Source organism: Leopardus geoffroyi, chromosome C1 (genome assembly GCF_018350155.1).
Source record: "Leopardus geoffroyi isolate Oge1 chromosome C1, O.geoffroyi_Oge1_pat1.0, whole genome shotgun sequence".
Taxonomy (NCBI): domain Eukaryota; kingdom Metazoa; phylum Chordata; class Mammalia; order Carnivora; family Felidae; genus Leopardus; species Leopardus geoffroyi.
In genome coordinates this window covers 100480643-100508290 of record NC_059328.1, presented here as the reverse complement: position 1 = coordinate 100508290, position 27648 = coordinate 100480643, and the positions used below count along the sequence as shown (strand labels likewise).

General features: G+C 36.1%; 1 protein-coding gene across 3 annotated transcripts in view; it reads right to left on the bottom strand.

Moving 5' to 3' along the window:
- Positions 1–27648, bottom strand: part of MAN1A2 (mannosidase alpha class 1A member 2) — a 175202-nt gene that overhangs the window by 104382 nt on the left and 43172 nt on the right. For all 3 annotated transcript variants that reach the window (XM_045478809.1, XM_045478811.1, XM_045478812.1), the window contains exons 3-5: positions 24020–24116; positions 12849–12967; positions 7191–7271 (exon numbers count right to left, since the gene is read on the bottom strand). In XM_045478809.1, the coding sequence (XP_045334765.1) occupies positions 7191–7271; positions 12849–12967; positions 24020–24116 (297 nt within the window). The remainder of the gene's footprint in view (positions 1–7190; positions 7272–12848; positions 12968–24019; positions 24117–27648) is intronic.

The window sequence follows — 27648 nt, the reverse complement described above, 5'->3', positions numbered from 1 at the left end:
GAATCAAGCTTGTCAGCTACACCCCAAAAACTTAGTACATGCTCAGGTAAGCATGGAAATATGGGGAAAAAAATGCTCTCCTTTCTCAAAGACATCTTACAATGTCTAATTTGGAAACAAATCTGAAACTGAAGGCATCAAAACAGTTCCATTTTCTTCCTCCTTTCATTATTTAATATTTCAATCCAGAAGCTCCTGAAGCCAGGGGTCTGTGCCCAAAAGGTATGTGTAGGGTGCACACAGCACTGTCCCGGAGAGGGGCTCAGACCAACGTGAGGAAAGGGAAGCCAGCCAAGCAAAGGGGAATAAAATCCTAGAGGGTCCGTGTGAGGAAGATGCACTGAACAAGGTGGCAGGCAGCCTGCTGAGGGCAGCAAAGTGATTTCATACAGCAGGACGAGGCAAGTGGGTTAATATATGAGGAATAATAGTAGGCAGGTTTCACACTATCAGAAAAGAGTGTGAAAGATGAAAAGGCAGAAAGCCAGAATAAACCTTATGGTGTTGTGCTGAAATTAGAGCTATTAGTGTGAATTCGTGGCTGCCAATATTTGGAGATCAAAACAGAAAAGAGTATGGACATAAACGTTAGTAAGCAGAGTAACAGCAGCCCACACCTGGGGGAGGCAGGGCAGGGTCGACAGAGACCCCCTCTGAGGCACAGGCCTACAGGAAATGCCTAAAGCTGAGGACAGAGCCAGAACATTAACAAAACTTGCCGACTGGGCCCACCCTAAATACAGGGTAATGTTAGAGGAATCTGAAGCTAGCGGTGCACTGTGGCTCATCTCAGCAACGAAAAATCAGAATCTGGTTCCATCCCAGTCTAAACTGACTGAACTCCCGACACTAACAACACAGGCACGCTGCTCCAGGCATGAATACCATTAACCTCAGTCTCTACTGTCCCACACATGATGTTTGGCATTCAATCAAAAATTATGAAACACCTTACGAAGGCAAGAAAAAATAATCCACTTTATAGAGACAAAGCAAGTGACAAACCAAGCTTGGTGAGGTTAAAACAATCTGAGAATTTAAAGTGACTATATGATTACCACGTTCAAAGACCTAGTTAGGGGATAAGGTGGCAAGCATGAAGACAAGGAGCACCTGTGGCAGAGAAACAGAAATTATTAAGTCAAATGAAATACCAGAAATAATTTTTTTTAATGTTTATTTATATTTGAGAGAGACAGCGTGAATGAGGGAGGGGTAGAGAGAGATGGAGACAGAATCTGAAGCAGGCTATGTGCACAGCGCCCGACAAGGGGCTTGAACCCACAAACCATTAGATCATGACCTGAGCCGAAGTCAGATGCTTAACCGACTGAGCCACCCAGGCGACCCTCTAGAAATATATATTTTTTTTAAATCAAAGTAACAGAGACGCAGAAAACCTTCAATAGGCTCAAAAGTAGATTCAATGGAGCTGAGAAAAAAAGAAAAAAAATCAGTGTACTTGAAGATAGGTCTATAAAAATTACCCAAACTGGAACACAAGGAATAAAAAAAGCAGTGGGTGGGGTAAAAAAGAATACCTATTTCAAGAGCTATGAGACAATCTCAAAGAGTCTGATGAATGTATAATTGGAACTTCAGAAGAGGCAGAAAAACATTTTAAAAGATAATGAATAAGATATCAGACCATACATCTAAGAAGCTCAGAGAACCTCAAGCAAGATAAATAAGTCCTACTCGCCCCTCCAAAAAAAGAAAAGTAAAATCACCCAGATTCTTCACACACAATAAAATATGAACAGATTATCTTAAAGGCAGCCAAAGCGGGGGAAAAGACACATTACATATAGAGGAACAAAGAATTAAAGCAGACTTCTCATCACAAACTGTGCAAACTCTAAAAGCTAATGCAGTGACATCTTTAAAGTGTTGAAAGGAAAAATAGTCAATCCAAATTCTGTAACACAAAGAAAATGTCTTTCAAAACTGAAGAAATAGGCTTCCCAACCAACAGAAACCGAGAGACTGCACAACCAGGAGATGTGCACTGTACAAAAAGTTAAACGAAGCCCTTCACACAAAAGGAATATATACCAGACAGAAAGCTGAACCTACACAGAAATGAAGACCAACAAAAATGACTGAAAGATTAACAGGCATTTTTTTTTTTATTAGGCAGAAAAAAACAAAAGAGGAATGAGGAACAGATGGGTCAAATGGGATACAACTAACAATGTTACAGATTTTAATGCAACTGTATCTGTAATTATATTGAATCTACATGGTCTAAACAGACAAATTAAAACCAGACTGTCAAAGCTTTCTACAGGAAAACCAACTTTAAATATAAAAACATATAGGGTAAAAGATGTACGATGCACACATTACATAAAATAAAGCCAGAGTGACTGTATCAGTATCAGAGGAACTAGACATAAGAACAGAGAATGTGACCAAGGATAAAAAGAAAAATTTTTAAATAAAAGGATCAACCAAAAAGACAGAACAATCATAAAATAGGTGTATACCTAAGAATAAGCCTCCAAAATACATAAAGTAAAAACTGGTAGGACTGAAAGGAGAAACAGGCAAACCCATAATTATATTTGGAGGTTTCAAGACTCCTCACCTAGTATTTGACAGACCAAGTAGACACAAAATTAGTAAAATTACAGAAGATCTGAGCAACACTATGAACTGCCTTGACTTCATTGATTTTTTTTACCAGAACCACAACAGAATACACATTCTTTTCAAGTACACATTCTTTTTCAAGCAGGCCATATTCTGACCCATATTACCTGCCTACAAAAATTAACTAGAGAAACAGGAACCCTCTTGCACTGTTGGTGGGAATGCAAATTGGTGCAGCCACTCTGGAAAACAGTGGGGAGGTTCCTCAAAAAATTAAAAATAGACCTACCCTATGACCCAGCAATAGCACTGCTAGTACTTTACCCAAGGGATACAGGAGTACTGATGCATAGGGGCACTTGTACCCCAATGTTTATAGCAGCACTCTCAACAATAGCCAAATTATGGAAAGAGTCTAAATGTCCATCAACTGATGAATGGACAAAAAAATGGTCATTTATATACACAATGGAGTACTACGTGGCAATGAGAAAGAATGAAATTTGGCCCTTTGTAGCTACATGGATGGAACTGGAGAGTGTGAAGCTAAGTGAAATAAGCCATACAGAGAAAGACAGATACCATATGGTTTTCATATGGATCCTGAGAAACTTAACAGAAACCCATGGGGGAGGGGAAGGAAAAAAAAAAAAAAAAAAAGAGGTTAGAGTGGAAGAGAGCCAAAGCATAAGAGACTCTTAAAAACTGAGAACAAATTGAGGGTTGATGGGGGTGGGAGGGAGGGAGGGTGGGTGATGGGTATTGGGGAGGGCACCTTTTGGGATGAGCACTGGGTGTTGTATGGAAACCAATTTGACAATAAACTTCATATATTGAAAAAAAAAACAAAAAAAATTAAACTAGAAGTTAAGCTTCCAACTCTTGTTCTCAGCTCAGGTCTTGATCTCAGGGTCCTGAGTTCAAGCCCTGTGTTGGGCATTGCACTAGGAGTGAAGCTTACTTAAGCAAACAAAAACAACAAACAAAATAATTGAACTAGAAATGATTGAAAGATATATGGAAACCCTGAAATATTTGAAAATTTTTAAATAGACTTCTAAATAACTCCAGAATCAAAGAGAAGGAAAATCAGAAAATATTTTGAATTAAAGGAAAATGAAAATATATCAAAATTCAGAGGATGCAGCTAAAGAAGGGCTGAGAAGTGAATTTACGGCATTGCTGTTATATATGTATATTTTTTTTTAATTTTTTTTTTTCTTTTTGAGAGAGACAGAGCGTGAGCAGGGGAGGGGCAGAGAGAGAGAGGGAGACACACAATCTGAAGCAGTTCCAGACTGAGCTGTCAACACAGAGCCTGACACAGGGCTCAAACTCACAAACTGTGAGATCATAACCTTAGCCGAAGTTGGATGCTTAACCGACTTAGCCACCCAGGCGCCCCTTATATTTTTTTAAAAAAAGAAAGAAAGGTGTCATATTAATGATCTAAGCTCCAAGTCTAAAAAACTGGAAGAAAAAAAGGGAGCAAATAAACCTCAAAGCAAGCAGAAGGAAGTAAACAAGAATGAAAGCAGGCATAAAATTGCATGAAATAGAGAAAAGTCAGTAAAACCAAGTTCTTTGAAAAGATCAATACTATTAATACACCTATCTAGACTGACAAAAAGAGGTGAAACAGGAGACACTACTAGCGATCCCACAGATAGGAAAAGGATAATAAGGGAATATTACAAACAACTTTATGTCTACTATCTACACAACTGAGAGGAAATAGGCAAATTCCCTGAAATACACAAACTACAAAAACTACTCAAGAAGAAATAACCTGAACAGTACTATATCTACCAAAGAAATAGAATAGTTTTAAAACTTAAGTGAAAAAACAAAAACAAAAAACTCCAACCGCATGGCTTGAGAAGGGTATTTATTTTCCCAAACAAGTAAAGGAGAAATAATGTCAACTATACACTAAGAAGAAGAAGAAAAGAGGAAACACTTCCCAACTCATATTAGGAAGTCAGCATTACTCTTATATAACACACACACACACACACACACACACACACACACACACACACGAAGACATTAAGACTACATACAGATAAATATCCCACATGAATATAAGTGGAAAAAATTCTCAACAATGTTTCAAATTAATTCTGGCAGTATATAAAAAGATAATACACCATGACCATTTTGGGGTTTCCTCCCAAAAGTGCAAGCTTGGTTTGACATTCAAAAATCAACTAATATCAACAGATAAAAGAAAAATCATATGTGTATAATCATCTTATTAAATACCACAAAAACATTTGACAACGTTCAACATCCATTCACACACACACACACACACACACACACACACAAAATCTTAGCAAACTAGGAATGGAAAAGATCTTCTTCAAGGTGATAAAGGGTATCTACAAAAAACCTATGACTAACATTTATGCTTAATGGTGAAAGACTAAATGTTCTTCCTGTAAGATCAGGAAATTGATAAGGATGTAAAGCAAGACAAAGAAAGAAAAGAACTACACAAATGAAATTGTTCCTTATACAGAGAAATAAAACTATTCACTGATGACATGATCGTTTACAAAAAAAATTCCCAATCTATTAAAATCTATTTAAAAGCAACTAGAATTAGTGAAATTAAGAAAATCTCAGGGTACAAAGGTCAATATAAAAATCAACTGTATACTGCACAACATGAATGTTGTTCTTAATGCCACGGAATCATATACTTAAAAATGGTAAATGGAGGGGGCGCCTGGGTGGCTCAGTCGGTTAAGCGTCCGACTTCAGCTCAGGTCACGATCTCGCACTCCGTGAGTTCGAGCCCCACATCGGGCTCTGGGCTGATGGCTCAGAGCCTGGAGCCTGCTTCCGATTCTGTGTCTCCCTCTCTCTCTGCCCCTCCCCCATTCGTGCTCTGTCTCTCTCTCTGTCTCAAAAATAAATAAACATTAAAAAAAAATTTATAAAAAAATGGTAAATGGAAACTTCTGTTATGTATATTTTACAGTATTTTTAAAAATGATAAGCATCAGGAAGTTATCTAGTGATAAACAAAATGTCCTACATCAGCTGAAAATTTAAACCTTTATTAAAACTTACTTTCAAATCAATTGTATTTATATCCACTGGCAATAAACAACTGGAAATTGAAATAAAAAATATAGTACAACTTAGCACCAAAAAGCATAAAATATGTATAAATCTATCAAAATATGTAAAATATCTACATGCTAAAAACTAGAAACACCAAGGAAGAAAATGAAAGGAGGATACATCATGTTCGTGGCTTGGAAGATTCCACATTTGTTAAGATATCAATTTTCCCTAAATTCATGTATATATTCAAAGTAACCTCCATCAAAATCCCAGTAGAATATTTTGTAGAAATCAGCAACTGATTCTGAAGTTTATATAGAAAATAAAGTACCTGGAACAGCCACGACAATTCTGAAAAGGAACAAAGTTGGAAGACTCACACAACCCGATTTCAAGACTTCCATAATAACGAACACAGTGTAGTTCACACAGTGTAGCAAAAGGACAAACACATGCAAAGCAACAGCACACAGTCTAGAAGTCGACTCACACATTTATGGTTAATGGATTTCAAGAGGAGAACAAAGTCAATTAAATAAAGGAGAGTCTTTTCAACAAATGTTGCTAGAATTTTTGGATATCCAGAAGGAAAAAAAGAAAGCTCAACCTATACCTCACAGCATGTATAGAAATGAACTCAAAATGAATTATAGACTTAAAAGTTAACAGTAAAACCATAATACTATTAGAAGAAAACATGAGAAAATCTTCCTGACCTTGATTAGGCAAATATTTCTTAAACACCAACAACAAAGAAATCCATCTTTAACAACATATACAACAAAAGATGAATTTTCTTAAATTTACAGAGAGCTCTTACAATCATTTAGATCAACAAACCAATTAAATATGTAAGTTTCTCAGGAAATGAAGCAGAAATGACTTATAAGCTCTTCCTTTAGGTTCTCTTTCACCTACTCTCCAAACCCCATCCTTTAACCCACACCCGAGTAGTAGCAAAAAGGAATTTCCCACACCCACTTTCCCATCACAGCAGGTCACAAGTCTATGTGTATTACATACACCAAGACTTCTGGAAAGGAGAATTCAGAGTTGTTCCTGTGTTGTTTTTTTAAATTTACAGCAAAAACTTGCATTCAATTTCCAATCAGGCAGTTTTAACAATTAATTTTTGGTCTTAGGAGGATCCATATTCATGCAACCTGATTCATTCCTTAATTCTGATCTTATTAACTGCCCCCCTGCTCCTTGTTTCGACCGTGTGATTAATTGCGGTGGCAAAATCCTGGAGAAGGATTGCTCCTGCAAAGGAGAAGGGGTATATACAGAGATAGGACCTGTGATTTTACTTGTTTTACTGAGATTCTCAAAATGGCAAAATCATTCTTCCCAAGGCCAGTTCTACCTGAAGCAGCCAGCTCTCTCAGCAAACCTTTACATGTGCTCAATATTAGTCAATTAAGCAAAACAATATGCTGTTAGGGGAATCTTTCATTATTTTATTAAAGTCCATTCAGAGCCCTTCCTCCAAACAATGTATTACTTGAGTGGCTCACCTCTTCTCCCGAAAGGTAATACGCTGCAAGCAGGCCTCCAATAAATCGAATGTTGACTTCAAACACAGACACCTCTGAATTCTGTGAAAACATATTGAAAATATTCACATACACATTAAAGCTTTACAGTTTCCAAATATTTTCAATTCTTCATAAGTTTCTCACAAACACCCTGTGGAGGATGGTTTTTTCTGCTTTCCACATCTTCATTTCTCACGCAACTGCAATCTCACCTCCCGTTTATTAATGTTACTGAAACTCCCCTATTATTGTCACCATGGCTTCCTATTGGCTGAAACCATTTGTGTGTACCTTACATAGCACTGTGAAATTATCAAGATATTTGATGCTCTTGACTAGTCTCTCCTCAAGAGAGCCTCCACTTCTTGAATTCTGGAATAGCGGTCTGTCTACTGATCCCTTTCCCTCCATTACAGCATACTGCCCATTTTTACTTATATTTCTCATGAATTTTAAGTATTTTTTCCTAGTATGTATAAAAATTTAATAAATGTTAACAGAGGCACCAAAAAATGATAGGATGATGGATTATTCAATTAATAATGTTGAAAAACTGGCTCCTAGGTTAGAAATTTGGATACTCATTTCAGATACATCTCTCTCTCTCTCAAAATGATATCCAAATAATTTAGAAATAAATGTAGAAAAAATTACAATAAAAAAGTAGAAGAAAATGTGACAACATGAATTTCCTTGACAAAGCAGGTACTTTGTAAGCATAAAACCAACTGTATTGATACCAAACACAAAGACCTGAATTTCCCCAGAATGACAATTACCTAGAAGAAAAAATTATGAACAAAATTCAAAGGCAAACAAAAAACAGAAGGAAATTTGGCACAAATATAGCAGTATTAATAACCTTACCATATAAAGTCTACATGTTTGTATTTAGATACAGACATAGATAAGAAAAATTCTAATTACATGGAAAGAAAAGTAGAAGTGGCAGAGAACATGAGCAAAGAAGTCACACAATACACACAACTGACTAATATAAAGGTAACGTTCATGGGGAGCCTGAGTGGCTCAGTCAACTGTCTGCCTTCTAATTTTGGCTTAGGTCATGATCTCACAGTTCGTGGGTTCAAGCCCAGGGTTGGGCTCTGCACTGACAGGGCGGAGCCTGCTTGGGATTTTCTCTCTCCCTCTCTCTCTGCTCCTCCACTGCTTGTGTGTATGCATGTGCGCTCTCTCTCTCTCTCTCCCTAAATAAATAATAAAGATAACTTTCATAACTAATTTTTAATAAACATTAAAAGAAAATATATATTATCCCCTAAGGCCTTTCCAACATCTACAGGTAGAACACATAATTTGCTAACACAAGTATATATCTCCAAAATAGAATTTTCACAATGGAATTTTTTAGTAACATATATCTCCTCCCACCCCATCCATAAAAGCAAAATGCTTTACATTACTTCATATATTCCCAATACACAGCATACTGCAGGGCACAGAGCAACAGTCACTAAATACAGAGAAGAAGCAAAAGAGGGAGGGGGGGCAGGCCTCTATAACTCACCAAAACAATAACCTTCTTAAACAGTTTCCCTGATTTCAGCCTTACCTTCCTCCTTATAATCTATTTATTCAGCACCCTGCAGGCAGAGTGAACCTCTTACATTTTAAGTCAGGTCAGGTTACTGTTGTGTACAAACTCTTACAATAACTTCTGGTTACACTCAGAGTAAAATAACTGGTAAGACCCAACATAATCAGATTCCCCACTACCTGTCTGACATCATCTCCTTTCAACATCTCTTGACTTTTATTACCAAAAGGTTCTACTGGCTGTTCAAGAATTACCAAACTCAGTCTTTATGCTTTACTTACAGGTCTCCAAACAGGAAGTTTTTCTAACCACACAATATAAAATAATAAAGTACACCTTCATCACTAATATCTCTTAGCCTCCATTATTTCCCCAATTAACACTAATCAACATCTAATTCCATATAATTCTATATTTGTAAAATTCAGACCTTCCTTCACAAGAGACACAGAAGAGAAGTTCTAGAGGGAGAGAAGGGAGAGAATGGAAGACAGGCATTATTCAAAGGAGTAATGACTGCAAATCTTCCAGAAGTGATAAAAACATAAGTCTTCAGACTGATGGAACATTACGAGTCCTTTAAAGAATAATCCACACATGGACACATGGTAATGCAATTATAGAATGCAGAAAAATAGAAAAAATGAAAACAAGGGGAAAAAGACAGATTATTTGTGAAATATTAGATTGACAGCATACTTTTCAATAGTATGACAGAAACAGGAAGACAATGGAATTGTACCCTTCAAAGGTTAAGAGAAAATAATCAACCTCCACACAACTATATTCTACACTCAACTATAGTATCTATTATGAGAGAGCCTTATATCCAAATGGCTTCCATTGGGTCTCTTCTCAGAAATGTCACCAAAGAGTCCCTCTCACTAGCTATCCCATGTAAATAGCAACCCCACACCACCACTTACTCCAATCCTACTTGCTCCCCTTTATTGTTCTCCACAGCACTTATCACCACCTGATATATTAAACAGGACTTGAATATTTATTTACTGGTTTTCTCCCAAAACTACAGTACAAACTCAAGAAGAAGTTTTGCTCATTACTACATTCACATAAGCCAGAAGAGCACCTGTCACAGAGGAGGCATTTAATGAATGAATCATTTATTTATTCCTTCATTTGTCAGTCATCCATCCATTCATTCCTTAATTTGGAAGTTTCAAATACGAGTTGGAACCAGCTAGACAATGATTACACATAAGACAAGAGGGAGATGAGCTAAATTAAAGCATTCTAAGATCCTTATGGTCTTCAGAAGGAGGATGAAGAAACCGGTTCATTTTAAGCTGTGAGAAGTATGCACATGAAATTGTAAGGATAACCCCAAAATGAGTGGAAATGACAAGTAAAATGTCAAAGTAGTAGAGGGAAAAAGAGCCAAGAAGTAATTTAATCCAAAAGAAGGAAAACAGAAAATAAAAACAATGAAAAGTACAATAATAACACAGGTTGAAAAACACAGATGAAGACCCAACTCCAAATACACGTTATCACAATAAATGTAAATATTCCAAACTTGACAGTTAAAAGACTCCAAGACTGGATAAAAATAACAAAATTCAAATACATACTACATGCAAAATATACAGCTAAAACACAGGACACAGAAAGGTTAAAAGTACGGGGATGGCAAATGACTGCACTAATTATTAAGCTCTTTCTCCTCAGGTTCAAATTTATCCTTCTATACTCTACTTTGGTATCCTGGAATTGGAACTGTGTGAACATATGTCTCGTTAGCCAGCTGGCTCCATTATGGGCCATGCCAACAGGAAGTTTTACAAAGATAACGTACGGCTGGAAGAAGGAGAAAGGACTTATTCCTTCCAATTTACCTCCGGTTTTGGACAGTGTCAAATGAGTCATGGTTCTTCACCCTGGCAGTGGCTGTTGGTTCCAGGTTACAGTTTCCCTGCCACACACACTTTCTTTAAATCAGCCTCCCTGTGGCCCTTAGAAATACCAAGCAGTAGGTAGGTACCATCTCCTTAGAGGTCCGAGTCCCAGCTCTAAAAAAAGCCCTCTTAAGAGCTCCTAAAGTACCAGAAACAGAGTTCCAAATTACTCAAGTTTAATAGTCCCAACTTCTTCCCACTGTTCTCAGAGTCCCAGGGAGGTAGGTGTTTACTATAGCTACTATCTCTTGTGATACCACAATATTCTCTTTGCCTTTTCAGTTTCCCATTACTTGGTTAACAACTGTAAACATTAAATCCTCTAATTAAAATAAATGGCACAGTTCTGGCTCCTGACTGAGCCAACTGATACAATGATATACCAGCATATTATTAGGCCTTACAAAGCTGCCATGTTAGGGGACAGGAGTATTTGAGACCGTACAGATGCCAATTCTCTCCAAATTAATCTGTAAATTGAATGCAAGACTCATCAAAATGTCAACAGCACCCCAGAGCTTACAGGAACAAAGAGCAGAGAACTGCTAAGATAATTTCCTGGTAGAACAAGATCAGATATCAAACTTCCTATAAAAATATCATAGTTAAGACAGTTAAGTATTGATGTCATAAGCATAAAGAAAAAAGCCAAAAGAAAAGAATAGGCCCCTGTGACCCGTGTGGCCATGTATAAACAGCAGGGAAACGAATGGTGCTAGAATAAACTGCTGCCTGTCCAGCTCACCCTACATACAAAATCAATTTTATGTGGATTAAAGACCTAAATGCAAAAGCTCAACTTTAAAAAATTTAGGATGAAACACAAGAATTTATCCTCATGACCTTGGAGTAGGGATTTCTTAAACAAGAAGCACATCCTATAAGGACTACATGGCCAAACAGAGAGAGAAAAAAAAAAAAAAAGACTAAATTTTTCAGCCTCCTTTTGCATCAAGGTTGGGCTGTATGTGTCAGATCTACTCAACAGCATACAAGCAAAATCAGGGTAACCCACTCCTGGAAGGTGTTCTCACAGGAGAGTCACGGATCCTTCCTCTTTTCTACAACTGGAAGGTTGACCCACCTTATCAAGAAGCCGTCTTGTACCACGAGGTTGAAGCTACACACTGAGAAAGCAACAAGACAAAGGATCTTAGATCCCGGAGGATCAAGGATCTATCCAAGCCACCCCTAAGCTGCTGGTCTCTGTGCCTAATTTTCATGAAAGAGAAACACATATCTATATTTAAGCTCTTTTATATTAGATTTTCTGCCACTCACGAACTTAAACCCAAGTGGTAACTGATATACGTCCAAAATGCTAGAATCATATAAAAGAAAGTAATCCAGATTTGTGTGGTTAGCATCAGGAAAGCATGAGAGAAGAAATAATTATGGATTTAAATCACAATTTGAATGACAAATTGGGTCTGCCAAAGGAAAAAAAAAAAAACAAAAACAACACAGTAAAAGAGTGACTTCTGACTATAGTCAAAAAGAAGAACAATCACAAATGTCATGAAAGGTGATAATGAGTAAAACAAAACAGCCCATACACCTTGTGGGTGAATACTGGTAATAATGAAAACAATTGCTACCATTTACTGAGTACTTAACGTGTATCTGATTATCTCAAATAATCCTTACAATACTGCATTGCGATAGCAATTTTATGACACATTCAGAAAGAATAAGGAATGTTCCCAAGTCACACAGCTAGAATGTAGCCGTGCTGGTCTTCAAACTTCAGCCGCATCACTTATCAACTATGCAAAATGCTGGAAGCATGGGCATAGGCCTAGTTACGAAGGCTCATTAAACCTGCACTGAATTATTGAATCTTTTAAAAATAACAAAATGCTTAATTGTTTATAAAGGAGTTTATGCATTCCTGGTATTTCTAGTTCAATGTGGGTTTTTTTTTTTTGTAACTACTGCTTAACACACTGAACACACTGCCTCAAATGATAACATCAAGAAAAGTGACAGGAAGATGAGAAAGGGTATGTATTTTATGTAAAAGTTAAATAACCACTCTAATCCCAAAGGAGGACAGGGAATTTATGATTTCCTTAAACTGCTAGTAAAATGCTCAAAACTACTATGTTTATTAGACACGGTCTTTGCAGAGTTGATCAAAGAAGTCATCAACTGTATACTCACCACACTGAAATCAAGGTTGTGTTCAATCCATTTTTGCCCATCTCGGAATTCATCATGAAGTCCCATGATATAAAGGGTATCCAAAGCATCTACTATGGTAGCACCCATTTGTGAACTTCCTATATTTGGGGTGGGGGGGAAAACTGTCATTAAAAACACGCCCTTCATACAAGGTCTGTTTTAATTTTTTAATATGTAAAAATCAAAGTAGAAATATAAGGACCAAAAAGAATACCCAACATGGTTCACTTTTCCTTAAGAATAAATAATATACACTGTTTAACAGCTATTCCTAAAGATGGCATGTTGACAACTAATAGGAAGGAAAAGGAAACTAAAATTATAGTTCTCCTTCATTTTCTTCCTGGTCACAGTATGAGATCTCTATCTACTTAACAGAGATAAGTTTTTTTTTAAAAAAAGGATTAACTCAGGAAATGGGGAGGATGGCTCAAGATGATAAGCAAAGTCATAAGAACCACATTCTTCTGGTACAAATTCACAGAAGGAGCAAAAAAAATACTTAGAAATATTAATAAAAGCACAATAAGACTAAAAGACCACAGTAAAACAGAAACTATAACAATCCTTAACAATGAAAAAGCAGGTTAATCATATTGAAAAAGAAGGTATTAAACAAAATGTAAGTAGAAAAAATTAAAATAGTAAGATCTACCTATCTTCAAGAGAGAGAGAAACCTGATGTTAAAGGAAAACAATTCAGGGAGGAACAAATTCGACAAAACTAGCTGATATCAAAACTAGACACTGTAAACATGACAAGAAAATAGGTCACTCTTAGTAACAAATAAAACTCCAAAAATCCTGAATACAATCTAAAACAAATCTAATAGCACAGTAAAAAAAATATAAGTAACAGCAGATGAGTCCTCCTCAATTACTTCTATCTTCTGAGAATGAAAATCATCCACACTCGTTATTATCTACATTAAAACGGCTTCATTATTATACTGTCTTCATCAACATGAGTTTACTGTTATCCTTGCCAGAAAGATAAAAGGATAAAAGTTGCAAAATTATTTTACTGTTCATTCCAGGAACTTTCTGAAAGACCTGTCAACTCGTCAACATAAAGTACCAAATGATGGCTTATACCCCCCGAACTCCTTACCTCCAATTCTCTGCTTATCAATCCAAAACTATTATATTATGGTCCTTACCTAATCATAACCAAGTACCCACCCCTACCCCAACTGAAGGGCCCATCTTAACCCAGACTTAAAATCTCAATAAATATCTCAACTTTGTCCTCTGACAGGTTACTAAGGCTCTGGTTAGGTAGTGATCTACATTCCACAGTTAGCATTAAACTCGGCTGTGTCTTATCGACAAGTTATCTTAATGGTATTTTAGGATTCAGCATTTGTCATTACTTCGTTATTATTCTTTCTTTCCCTCTTTCATTCCTTTTACCAGTGGGTAAACAGCGTTTTCTCCTGATGCTTTAAAGTTATAAAAATTTGTCCTTATAATGTCCTTAACTGACACCACATCTTCTTCATGTGATTCTAATAATTTCTTCAACTTATCAGGAAGTATTATCTTTCCACTAACAAGACAAGTATTCCACCACACTCTGGTAAGTTCCTAGGTCTTCTCCCTTTAGCTCTCTTTATGTTGACATTGACTAGAATTTTTGTTCTGGGTTATTACATGCTTTCCTTTTACTTTTCTTTGTTCCTCAGCTTTTTATTAGGATAACAAATATTTTATCAACTCTTCAACATAAAGTACCAAATGATGGCTTATACCCCCAAACTCCTTACCTCCAATTCTCTGCTTAAGTATGTATCTCTTTATATTAGTATTTCATCCAAAATATTTACCATGCTTATTTTAAATCCTTAAGAGTACCTATTTTTGTTATTTCAATTTTTATAGAGAGTTATGCTTCAGTTCTCTAGTTATTTATGGAGTCCTGGAAGTGCACATTCCTCTAAGGTGCTGACTACTCTGGAAAACAAAGTCCAGACCCACCTGTTCTGTACCAATTCTGGTTAGTTCCACAAGAAGAGGTTTGTGCCATGGGCTAAACAGACCAAGGAAGAGAAAGGCAAAATTGGGAGTTCCTGGCTATTACTACCTAGGATTAATACCTAGACAACTCAAGATTTCAACTGGAAAAAGTTTTTAAAAATCTAAAACTACCCTTGGGTCAAAGAAGAAGTGAAACACAACACTGTAAAACATATAAAACATTAATAAATTTTATTGTGAGAACATAGGATTCAACTAATGAAGCTGTTAGAAAAACTCATAACTTGAAAATTTTATAGTATTTAATAAGAACAAATGAAAATAACTGAATTCACAACATTCTAAGGAAGAAAAAGAATGATAAACTTGAGCAAAAAGTAAAAGAATCAGAAAAGGCAAAAATTAACAAATTAGAAACAAAGAAAACTGTCAAAAATATAAAACTCAAAAGATAGTTTTATTAAAAGAACTATACAATGACTCTATCACTAAACAAATTCTAAAAAGTAGTCAGGGAATACAAAAGTACAAAATAAAACTGGATTGGGCACCTAGGATGACTTCGGCTCAGGTCATGATCGCACGATTCATGAGTTCGAGCCCCACGTCGGGATCAGTGCTGACAGATCAGAGCCTGGAACTTGCTTCAGATCCTGTATCTCCCTTTCTCTGCTCCTCCCCCACTTGTGTGCTCGCTCTCTCTCTCTCTCTCAAAAATAAACATTAAAAAAAAAATGCATCAACACACAGATACTGAGGAAATTGAGTATAAAAAGGCCACTTTAGTTATATTGTACCAATAAATTTGAAAAAAAAATGAGTGAAACTGATGATTTTCTAAGAATATATGCATTATATGTTTAATATAAATAGTAATGTATACTATATAAAAATATATGTTTTATATATAATTCTGACTTATGAAATAAACATAAAATCCAAACAAGCAAAACAGACCAAGAAACAGAGGAAACTGTGAAGTTCTCAAAGAGCTACCCACTATTAAAGTATCACACTCTGGAAGTTCCATAGAATAGATTCTACCCTAATTTTAAGGATAGCAACTCCTACATAAACTTTCATAGAACAAAGGAAAAGAGAGTTTAAATTCAATTTATGGATTCTGCATACCACGGATGCAAAAATCTCAGTAAGAAAAATAAAAACTACTATCTGATCTCATTTGTGAGCATCATGGACATATTTGGGAGTAAAACTGCCAAGCTGTATAGTAATTGACGTTGAACTCTACAGGACAGTGTGCAAGAGCTCTCCAGAGCTACCACTTTATACATGCAGCAACAATGGATGAGAGTTCTAGCTGTTCCACCCTCCTTGTCAGTATTCGGTATTGCTGGTCTTTGTAATTTTACGCGTTCTAATATGAATGTATAGGATGTTACATTGTGGTCTCAATTTTAATTTCTCTGACAACTGATGTGCTTACTGACTATGCATAAACTTTCTTTGGCATGTAATTATTTATATATTCTAAATACATCCACGTGTGTTTGTGTGTGTGTCACAAACACATTCTCCAAGTTTTGGGGCTTATTTACCTTTTTATTAATGTCTTTCAGAGAGCAGAAATTTTTATGAAGTCCAATTTATCCATTTTTCTCCTTTTGTGGCTTATGCTTTTTGTATTCTAAAACCTCTTTTCTTACCTCAAAGTCACAAAGATTTTCTCCAATGCTTTCTACTGAATGTTTTGTACTTTTTGCTTTTATGCTTAGATCTATGATCCATTTCAAGTTAATTTTTATGTACAATGAAGAATCAAGGTTTGTTATTTTTCTATATGAATATGTAGCTGATCCAGCATGATTTATTGGAAAGACTATCCTGTTTAGTCACGGACTTACCTAAGCAACTTTACTGAAAATTAATTAACCACGTATAATGTACATGCACTCTGAGTTCTGTTCTTTGCCACTGATCTCTGTGTCTGTCCTTACACTAAAACCATACTGCCTTCATTACTGCAGCTTTACAGTAAATCTTAAAATAAGGTAATATAAATCCTTCAACTTTGTTCTTCCTTTTTTTTTTTTAATTTTTTTTTAACGTTTATTTATTTTTGGGGGGACAGAGAGAGACAGAGCATGAACGGGGGAGGGGCAGAGAGAGACGGAGACACAGAATCGGAAACAGGCTCCAGGCTCTGAGCCATCAGCCCAGAGCCTGACGCGGGGCTCGAACTCACGAACCGCGAGATCGTGACCAGGCTGAAGTCGGACGCTTAACTGACTGCGCCACCCAGGCGCCCCATGTTCTTCCTTTTAAAAAATTATTCTTACTATTGCCCAAGCTTTGCATTTTTATACAGATTTTTAGAGTCAGACTATCAATTTACACAAAAAGTCATTTTGATTGGGCCATCTCAACAATACTGAGTATTCCAATTCATAAACATGGCACCTCTGTCCTTTCAAACTTCTCTCAATAATCACAGTTTTAAGTGTGTGAATTTTACACATATTTTGTTAAATTCACCTACGTGCAGTTCATATTTTTTGATGCTACTACAAATGACATTATTTTTAAACTGCATTTTGACTATTTACCAGTATACAGAAATACAATCTATTGGGGCGCCTGGGTGTCTCAGCTGGTTAAGCATCCAGATCTTGATTTTGGCTCAGGTCATGATCTTGCAGTTCACGAGTTTGAACCCCACAGCAGGCTCTGAGCCTGCTTGGGATTCTCTCTCACCCTCTCCCTCTCTGCCCCTACCCCACTCGCACACTCCCTCTCTCAAAATAAATAAACTTAAAAAAAATTTTTTAACATAATTTATTTTGTATATTAAACTTGTATCCTATGACCTTACTAAATTGTATTCAACCTAGGACTTTATTGTTGTTTTTTAGTAGATTTCTTAAGACTTTCTGCATGAATAATCACGTTGACTACAAGTAAAGACAGTATTACTTCTTCATTTCCAAACTTTATACTTTTGTCTTTTCCTTGCTTTAATGTACTGGTTAGGAGCTCATCTACAAAGTTACACAAAGTGAGAGAGCAGACATCCTTGCCTAATTCATAATCTTAGGGGAAAATATCTAGTCTTTCAACACGAGGCATGTGGCAAATTTTTTCCATTTGTTTCATCTTGGGGTGTGTGTTTTAATGTCTTTAATCAGGTTGAAGAAGTTCCCTTCTAACCAAGTCTGCTAAGAGTTTTTATAATGGATTGATCCTGAGTGTTGTTAAATGCTTTCTCTGCATCTACTGAAATGATCATATGGTTCTTCTTTTATTCCCTTAATATTTTCAATTACATCGACTAACTTCTAGATATTAAACCGACCATGTAATAATCATGAGTTACTATTCATTTTACATTTGCTGAATTACATTTACTAATACATGGTTAAAGATTTTTGTGTCTATATCCATGAGGGGCATAGGTCTACAGTTTCCTTTGCTTGTAATATCAGTGTCTGGTTATGGTATTAAGGCTTTTGTGGTGCTACCAAGAAGATATAACAATCCTAAAGGTGTAAACACTTAACAAGAATATATGAATATAAGAAATGTATGAAGCAAAAACTGACAAAACTGAATGAGGTTAGGAGACAAATCCAAAATTACAGTTGAAGACTTCAACACCCTTCTCTCAGTGAGTAATAGAACTACTAGACAGAAATTTAGCAAGCACAGAGGAAGTCTGAACAACTCCATTAACCAATGGCATCTAACTAACATCAAGAGAACATTCTACTCAATAACAGCAGACTACACTTGTATATATTCTTTTCAAGCACAAATGGAACATTCACTAAGACAGACTATATTTTGGATCATAAAGTAAATCTTCAACAATTTAAAAGAACTGAAATACAGTGTTCTCTGACCATAAAGGAATTCAACTAAAATTCAGTGACAGAAAGATAAAAGGAAAATCTCTGAACATTTGAAAATTAAACAACTTACTCAAGGGAAACTTTTCTTCCCCAAGCTGAAAAATACATGGCTTTTCCCATGAGCTTCTATTTTTTTTAATTAAGTTTTTGTTTAAAAATTCCAGTTAGCTAACATACAGTGCGATATTAGTTTCAGGTGTAGAATTTAGTGATTTAATACTTACACAGGACACCCAGCGCTCATCACAACGAGTGCCCTCCATAATCTCCATCACCTATTTCACCCATCCCTGTACCCCCAACCCTCAGATAGCCATCAGTTTGCTCTCTATGGTTAAAAGAATCTGTTTCTTGGTTTGCCTCTTCTTCCCCCCTATGTTCATTTGTTCTGTTTCTTAAATTCCACACATGAGTGAAATCATCTGGTATTCGTCTTTCTCTGACTGACTTTATTTCAACTTAGCAAAATATTCTGTAGCTCCATCCACATCACTGCAAATGGCAAAATCTCATTCTGTTGATGACTGAGTAATATTCCATTGTATATATATACCACATCTTCCTTATCCATTCATCCAGTCAGTGGACATTGAGGCTCTTTCCATAATTTGTTATTTTAAATAATGCTGCTATAAACATCGAGGTGCCTGTATCCCTTCAAATTAGTATTTTGGTATCCTTGGGGCAAATACCTACTAATACTAATGCAACTGCTGAATCATAGGGTAGTTCTGTTTGTAACTTTTTGAGGAACCTCCATACTATTCTCCAGAGCGGGTGCACCAGTTTGCATTCTCACCAACAGGGCAAGAGGGTTCCTCAAGAGAAATTTTAAAACATATTGAATTAAATGGAAAGTGAAACACAACATACCAAAATCTTTAGCATACAACTAAAGCAGCACCTACAGAAATGTACAGCACCAAATGCTTACATTGGAGAAAAGGATCTCGAATCCACACTCCAGGCTTCCAGAGCAATTAGAAAAGCAAGAGCTAAATCAACTCAAAACTGCAAAAGAAACAAAATGGTAAAGAGCAGAAATCAAAGAAATGAAAAACATAAAGAAAATATTAAAAAGATCAACAAATAGACATTTTTCCAAAGAAGACATATAGATGGCCAGCAGACACATGAAAGGATGCTCAACATTGCTCATCATCAGGAAAATGCAAATCAAAACCACAATGAGTTATATCACCTCACACCTGTCATAATGGCTAAAACCAAAAACATAAGAAATAACAAGAGATGACGAGGATGTGAAGAAAAAGGAACCCTCATGTACTATTAGTTAGTTGGTGCACAGACTGGTGCACCAACTGTGAAAAACAGTATGGAGGTTCCTCAATAAATGAAAAATAGAATTATCATATGATCCAGTAATTCCACTACTGGGTATTTATTCAAAGAAAATGGAAACACAAATTTAAAAAGATATGTGCACTCCTATGTTTATTGCAGCATTATTTATAAAAGCCAAGATAAAAGCAATACAATAGAAAATTACTCAGCCATCAAAAAGAATGAAATCTTGCCATTTGCAACAACATGGATGGATCAAGAGGATATAATACTAAGTGAAATAAGTCAGCTTGAGGAAGACAAATACCATATGATTTCACTCATATGTGGAATTTAAGAAATAAAACAAAAGAGACAAACAAAAAAACACACAGAGAACAAACTGGTGGTTGCCAGAGGGAAGGTGGGCAGGGGATGGATGAAAGAGGTAAAGAGGATTAAGGAGTACACTTACCACGATGAGCACTGACTAACGTACAGAATTGCTGAGTCATTATATTGTACACTAGAAATTAGTATACACTCTATGTTATTACTTGAATAAAAAAATAAAGTGAACCATGACAAATTTTTTAAAAAGATCAATGAAACCAAGCTTCTAGCAGGACAAAGAGAAAGAGAGAAAATATGAATTACTAATATCAGGAATGAAAGGAGATTATCTCTACAGCTGCCAAAGACATCCAAAAGATAGCAAGGCAATACTCCAAACACTCTATGCACATAAAATCAATAACTAAGATGAAATGGACCAATTCCTCAAAAACCATAAACTACCAAAACTCACCCTGAAAGAAATACAGTTGGTCCTTGAAGAAGCCTAGGGTTAAGGATGCTGACCACAATGCAGTCAAAAACCCATATAACTTGACTCCCCAAAAACTTAAATACTAATAGCCTACTACTGTTTACTAGAAGCCTACTGATAATAGTTGATTAACACACACTGTCTTAATAGACAATGTTTAGAATTAAATTTAGTTTATAATTAAACTACATTCTTACAATAAAGTATGATAGAAAAAAGTTATTAATAAAATCATAAGAGAAAATGCATTCACACTACTGTACTGTATTTATCAAAAACAAAACAAAACAAAACAAAACAAAACACCCTATATATAAAGTAGACCCATGCAGTTCAAACCCATGTTGTTCAAGAGTCAACTGGAGATAAGCTGATTGGTCCTTACTGTTAAACAAACTGAATTTTCAGTTTAAAAACCTCCCGGGGGGGGGGGGGGGGAATCTCTAGATGCAGATGGCTTCACTGGTGAATACTATCAAAAAATCAATATTAAACAATATCTTCCAGAAAAATAAAGAGCAGAGAACACTTCCAAATTCATTTTATGAGACATTACCTGGATACCAAAACAAGACAAAGATAATGTAAGAAAAATACAGAGCAATATAAATGCAAAACGTAAGTGCAAAAATCCTCAACAAAATATTAGAAGTCATAAGCCAGTTAAGTTAGAAATAGCAAAAAGAATTTATACATAAACATACCCACATACACAGACATAGACACGTATGGAGAAAATAAAGGCACACTTCAAAAAGCACTGCAAAGTTAACACTCTTTTCCAAATCAAAATTCTTCCCTTTAAGGGCGAGAAGACCTATTCCTAACAAAACTCTTAATTCTTCAGTATATCTAAGTAAAAAGAATTCATTCCATTAATTACTGTTGGAATAATTAGTATCAGTGCTAATTTACATCCAGCAACATTTTCTTCTCACTCACTAGCTCCAGGAGTTTGCCTTCACGGGGCAAAACCAAAAGAATATACACCATCCTTCTGGAAGTAGCATTTGGTTCGAGGATGGGCACAAAAGCCAATTTGAGACAAGAAACAATGAGTCAACGAAGTTTCTACGAAAACCAAGTGCTCTCTGCTCTACAGATGTGGTAGTACGTATATATACAGCTTCACACTGAGGCAGCCGTCCTGCTAAGAAGCCAGCCTGAAGATATCAACACACAGAGGAAAACGGAGAAAAGACATAAATAAAAAGCTTAGTTGGACTCCAATCTATGCTAGGACTTCATTGAGCTGATTAAATTTACTTTAGTTTAAGCCATTTTGAAATGGATTTTCTGTTATCTGCACATAAAGAATCCTATGATGCCAAGGACTAACCAGACAGAAGTCAGAGGAATGCTTATTTCAGTTACCACATAAAAGAATTTTTTAATAATTGAAGCTAGTAAAATGGAAAAGAACACGTTTTTAAGTTCTTTTCCATGTAATCTCAAATACTGTAAGTAAAGTTTCAATACTCGCCTGTATGTTCCTACCATAATAGAGAGGCTAGACTTTTGAAGTTTCTTTCAATTCTAAGATTCTGATTCTTAAAGACATACTGAATTTGGGACATCAAATGAGACACTCAGAACTATTACCACTCAGTTAGACTTCTCCTAAAGTAAAATGAAACAAAACAAAAACAACACAAAACAAAACAGGGGCACCTGGGTGGCTCAGTCAGTTAAGCGTCAGATTCTTGGTCTCAGCTTAGGTCATGATCTCAGGGTTTGTGAGTTCCAGCCCTGCGTCAGGCACAGCGCTGTCAGCGAGGAGCCTGCTTGGGATTTTCTCTCTCTCTACCTCTCCCCTGGTTGCTCTCTCTGTCTCTCTCTCTCAAAATTAATAAACTTACCAACTATTTCGCCTAGGACCCGTATCCATTTGACAAATGTGAATACAGTATATGTTCTGAGAAATACGGTTTAAAAAAGAAGTAGAAAATTAACATGCAACTTTTATTTTACACATTTATACTCTAATCCTTTAGAAGGACTAACAGTTTACCAAAGAGTTTAATACTGAAAAAAATATTTACTTGAAAAGAGGATCTAATTTTAATTAACCATTAAACATAAAATGTCTTTTCCTGCACTAATGTCTCACACTGTGGCATCCACAAAACAATGGGAACTTTTCCATTTGTAACCTTTGCTAAGGAAATATGCTTTATTTCATTAGGTGACAGATTCTAAGTTAACTGTATTAAGATATTTCTGGTGTCTTTGACGACCTAAAGAAAAATTTTTTCCATTATTCCTCAATTCCAACACCTCTGAAACCCAAGAGAAATGATCTTTTCAGACATTTTATGTTTTACAGAAAATAAGCAAGCAACAAATTACAAGAGAAATCATAGCATTAGAAAAACTCTTTCAAATGTCACGAGGAAAAATGCCGTGATTTAGGTTACTGTGGTGGCACATTACAATTAGCAAAGATAACTACGTTGCAAATAACTAGTCCATGTGCCTCCCTACCTCAATATTTTCTTAACTTCACCTATTATTACTTAAAAGATACCCATTACATCAAGAAAAATTGAGAATGCGGGAAAGAGATCAAGACTATAATAAATAACAGCTTGATGATTCTCAAGACTTATCCTTAGGTTAAGTAAAAGTTGTTAAGTACTTTTTGAAATGGAGAAGTTTAACAAGTAGAAGTGAGCTCAAGAGACCTAGAAAGTTAGAGTGAACTCAGGCTGAACATAGCTCTTCCCCAGACCTCCATCCACAAACAAATGAATCTTTCCCTTGGAATTGTGAGTGTACAATATCACCCACTCACCTTACCAACCAAATCACCTTGGGCATGTGACTTTTTTATATATACAGAGCACTACTGCTTTCTTTCACGTCTCTTCCCCCTCATAATGCGAGGAGTATCAGAACTGTGTTGAAGAAAGAGAATTACAAATAGGTACCTAACTTCCCTGACATTAAAGAAAAAAGTGCAGAAAAAGCTTCAAAACACTGATAAATGACTACAACATCTGTAGAGGTAGAAAATCTACCACATTATCTGTATATTCTAAAGCAACTAGCATGAAATCTTGACTGAAGCTTGCAAAAAAAAAATGCACGTTGCTTCAAATTATAATAGAAATGTTCAGGTTTTAGAAAGTACTTAAGAACTTAGATTCCGTTTTAAAGATGGATACAGTAGTTAGGAGAGGTAAACTTACCAAAGATATTAGTGGAGTGTCCTTTCCTTGCAATGGGTCTGAGTTCATTATGTCCCCATCCATATATCCTATAATTATCCCAGGCATGTTTCATCATCTGAGAAAAGAAAAATTATAATCCATCAATTAACATCACTCACAGACCGTTATTTCATCAATCTATACCATCTATCACTGCAGCCTTACCCATTCTTCCTGTTATCTCCTCTATCAGAATATTACTCTATTAACATTTTTTACTAGCGTGATAACCCACATCATCATGTTTAACCTCAGTCTACACAAAAGAAGAAAAACTTGGGTATAAAAGACAAGTTCTTTTTATTGGGGAAGAAGGTGTCTGTTCAGCACTCTTTCCTTTGAGGAACTGCCAATTCTTTGGGGAATAGCTCCCCTTCCCTCCCTGTGATCACGACGGCACTGTCAATCAAGGGGCTCTGATTCCACAACCAATTACTAGAGAACTCCTTACCCTTAGGCTGAAGATCAGCAAAATCCTTCTTTAAAATAAATACTTCAGGCTTTGCAGTCCATACCATCTCTAGCAATTACTTAACGCAGCTACCATAGCACAAAAGTAGCCTTAGACAATACATAAACAAATGGATATACCTTCTCCAACTAAATTTTATTTTATTTTATTTTTTTTTTAATTTTTTTTTCAACGTTTATTTATTTTTGGGACAGAGAGAGACAGAGCATGAATGGGGGAGGTGCAGAGAGAGAGGGAGACACAGAATCGGAAACAGGCTCCAGGCTCCGAGCCATCAGCCCAGAGCCCGACGCGGGGCTCGAATTCACGGACCGCGAGATCGTGACCTGGCTGAAGTCGGACGCTTAACCGACTGCACCACCCAGGCGCCCCTAAATTTTATTTTTAAAAAATAGACAGCAGGCAGAATTTGGCCTGTGGGTTGTAGTTTGCCAACCCTAACCTAATCACAGTGACTAGGTATCTGTGATTCAAGTAGTGGCAATCAAGTCCTTTTACGCATATTGTTATAGACACTAGGAGATAAAGGGACTCTCTCATTTTGCAATCTCAAGGTCTGTGTAACACATTATCTTGGGCTGATGGGGGCTAACACTCTCCCAACGTGGAGATACTAAACAAAAGGATAAAATGAATATTATTGACAATAACACCTACAGACTTGGATTTAGCCAAGCTCGAAGCCCTAGTTTACAGCCACTTAGCTAGTAAATATTTTTTTATATCAACTAGTTTGAACTATCAACTAGTTTGTTAATTATACAACAGGTGAATTATTTAATAGTGGACTGTGGTATATAAAAAAATCTATTCATTTAACAGTATATCACTCATTCAAATATTCCTCAACTTGCTTTTTTACAGCTTGCATTATTCACACACCAAAACCAGACAAAGATATTACAACAAAACTGAAAACCAGTGTATCTCAAAAACAGATGCAAAATTCCTTAACCAAAATTAGCAACCTAGAGAGGATACTACATCGTGATCAAGTACAGTAAAACCTAGTTTTAACCTAGACTAATTTAACATTCAAAAGCCAATCAACAGAATCCACGTTACTAGAATAAAAGGAAAAACATCATACGATCATTTTCATAGAGGCAGACGAAGCACTTGACAAGATTCAACAGCCATCCATGATAAAAACTCTCAATAAACTATAAGGAAATGCCCGCCATCTAATAAAGGGGATCTTCAAAAAACCTACAGCTGACATCATACTTAAGACCAAATTCTTAACCCTTCAAGTTGATAACAAATCAAGTATGTCCATTCTCCACATTTATTTTCAATAATGTACTGGAAGTCCTAGCCAGCGTAACAAGAAATAAAAGGCAAAACAATCAAAAAGGATAAAGGAAAAGCACCTCTATTCACAGAGGACATTACTATGTATAAGGAGAATCCTAAGCAATCTAAAAAATAATAATAATAACCCACTAGAACTATAATGACTTCAATAAAATTAACAGGGATACAAGTTCAGAAAACTAAAGTCAAATATATTTCTATATGCTAGTAATAAACACCAGAAATGGAAATTAAAAAACAAGTCCATTTATAATAGCATCAAAAAACATGAAACATTTAGGAATAAACATAATAGAACATGTGCAAGAAATTATATATGAAGAACTATAAACACTGACAAATTAAAGAAAACCTAAATAAGTGGAAACATGTAACATGCTCATGGAACACTGAATACTGTTAAGGTAACAATTCTTCTCAATTCATCTACAAATTCAGTAAAATCCCAATCAAAACCCAGCAACCTTTTATTTTACGTAAAAAAGTGAATTCTAGAAAGGCAAAGGACCCAGAAACACGAAAACAATTTTTAAAAAGAACAAAGTTTGAGGATTTAACCTGATTTCAAAGCTTACTATTAAGTTAAAGTCTTTAATACAGTGTCCTACTGGCATTAAGGATAATATACAGATTAATGGAACAGGTAGGAATCCAGAAAGAGCCTCAACATCTACTGAATCTGTCATTTGATTTTAAACAAAGTGCCAAGCATGAAAAGATGCTCAACGTTGCTCCTTATCAGGGAAATACAAATCAAAACCACACTCAGATATCACCTCACGCCAGTCAGAGTGGCCAAAATGAACAAATCAGGAGACTATAGATGCTGGAGAGGATGTGGAGAAACAGGAACCCTCGCACTGTTGGTGGGAATGAAAATTGGTGCAACCGCTCTGGAAAGCAGTGTGGAGGTTCCTCAGAAAATTAAAAATAGACCTATCCTATGACCCAGCAATAGCACTGCTAGGAATTTACCCAAGGGATACAGGAGTACTGATGCATAGGGGCACTTGTACCCCAATGTTTATAGCAGCACTCTCAACAATAGCCAAATTATGGAAAGAGCCTAAATGTCCATCAACTGCTGAATGGATAAAGAAATTGTGGTTTATGTACACAATGGAGTACTACATGGCAATGAGAAAGAACGAAATATGGCCCTTTGGAGCAACGCAGATGGAACTGGAGAGTGTGATGCTAAGTGAAATAAGCCATACAGAGAAAGACAGATACCATACGTTTTCACTCTTATGTGGATCCTGAGAAACTTAACAGAAACCCATGGGGGAGGGGGGGGAAGGAAAAAAAAAAAAAAAGAGGTTAGAGTGAGAGAGAGCCAAACCATAAGAGACTCTTAAAAACTGATAACAAACTGAGGGGTGATGGGGGGTGGGAGGGAGGGGAGGGTGGGTGATGGGTATTGAGGAGAGCACCTTTTGGGATGAGCACTGGGTGTTGTATGGAAACCAATTTGACAATAAATTTCATATATTGAAAAAAAAAACAAACAAAGTGCCAAGGTAATTCAATAGGAAAAGGATCATTTCAACAAATGATGCTGAACAGCTAGAAAACCCTACGGGCAAAAACTGAAGTGCACCCTTACTTCAGACAATAAAAAATTAACTGGCAACAGATCACAGACTGAAATGTCGAAACTAAAACTTAAACACGTACCCACACAAATACTGACACACAAGTGCTCATTGCCAACTTTATTCCTAATAGCCAAAAACTGGATCAAATGTTGAACAACCATTCAACAGGTGAATAAATAAAACAAACTACGGTACCTGCATATAACGGAATACTGTTAAGA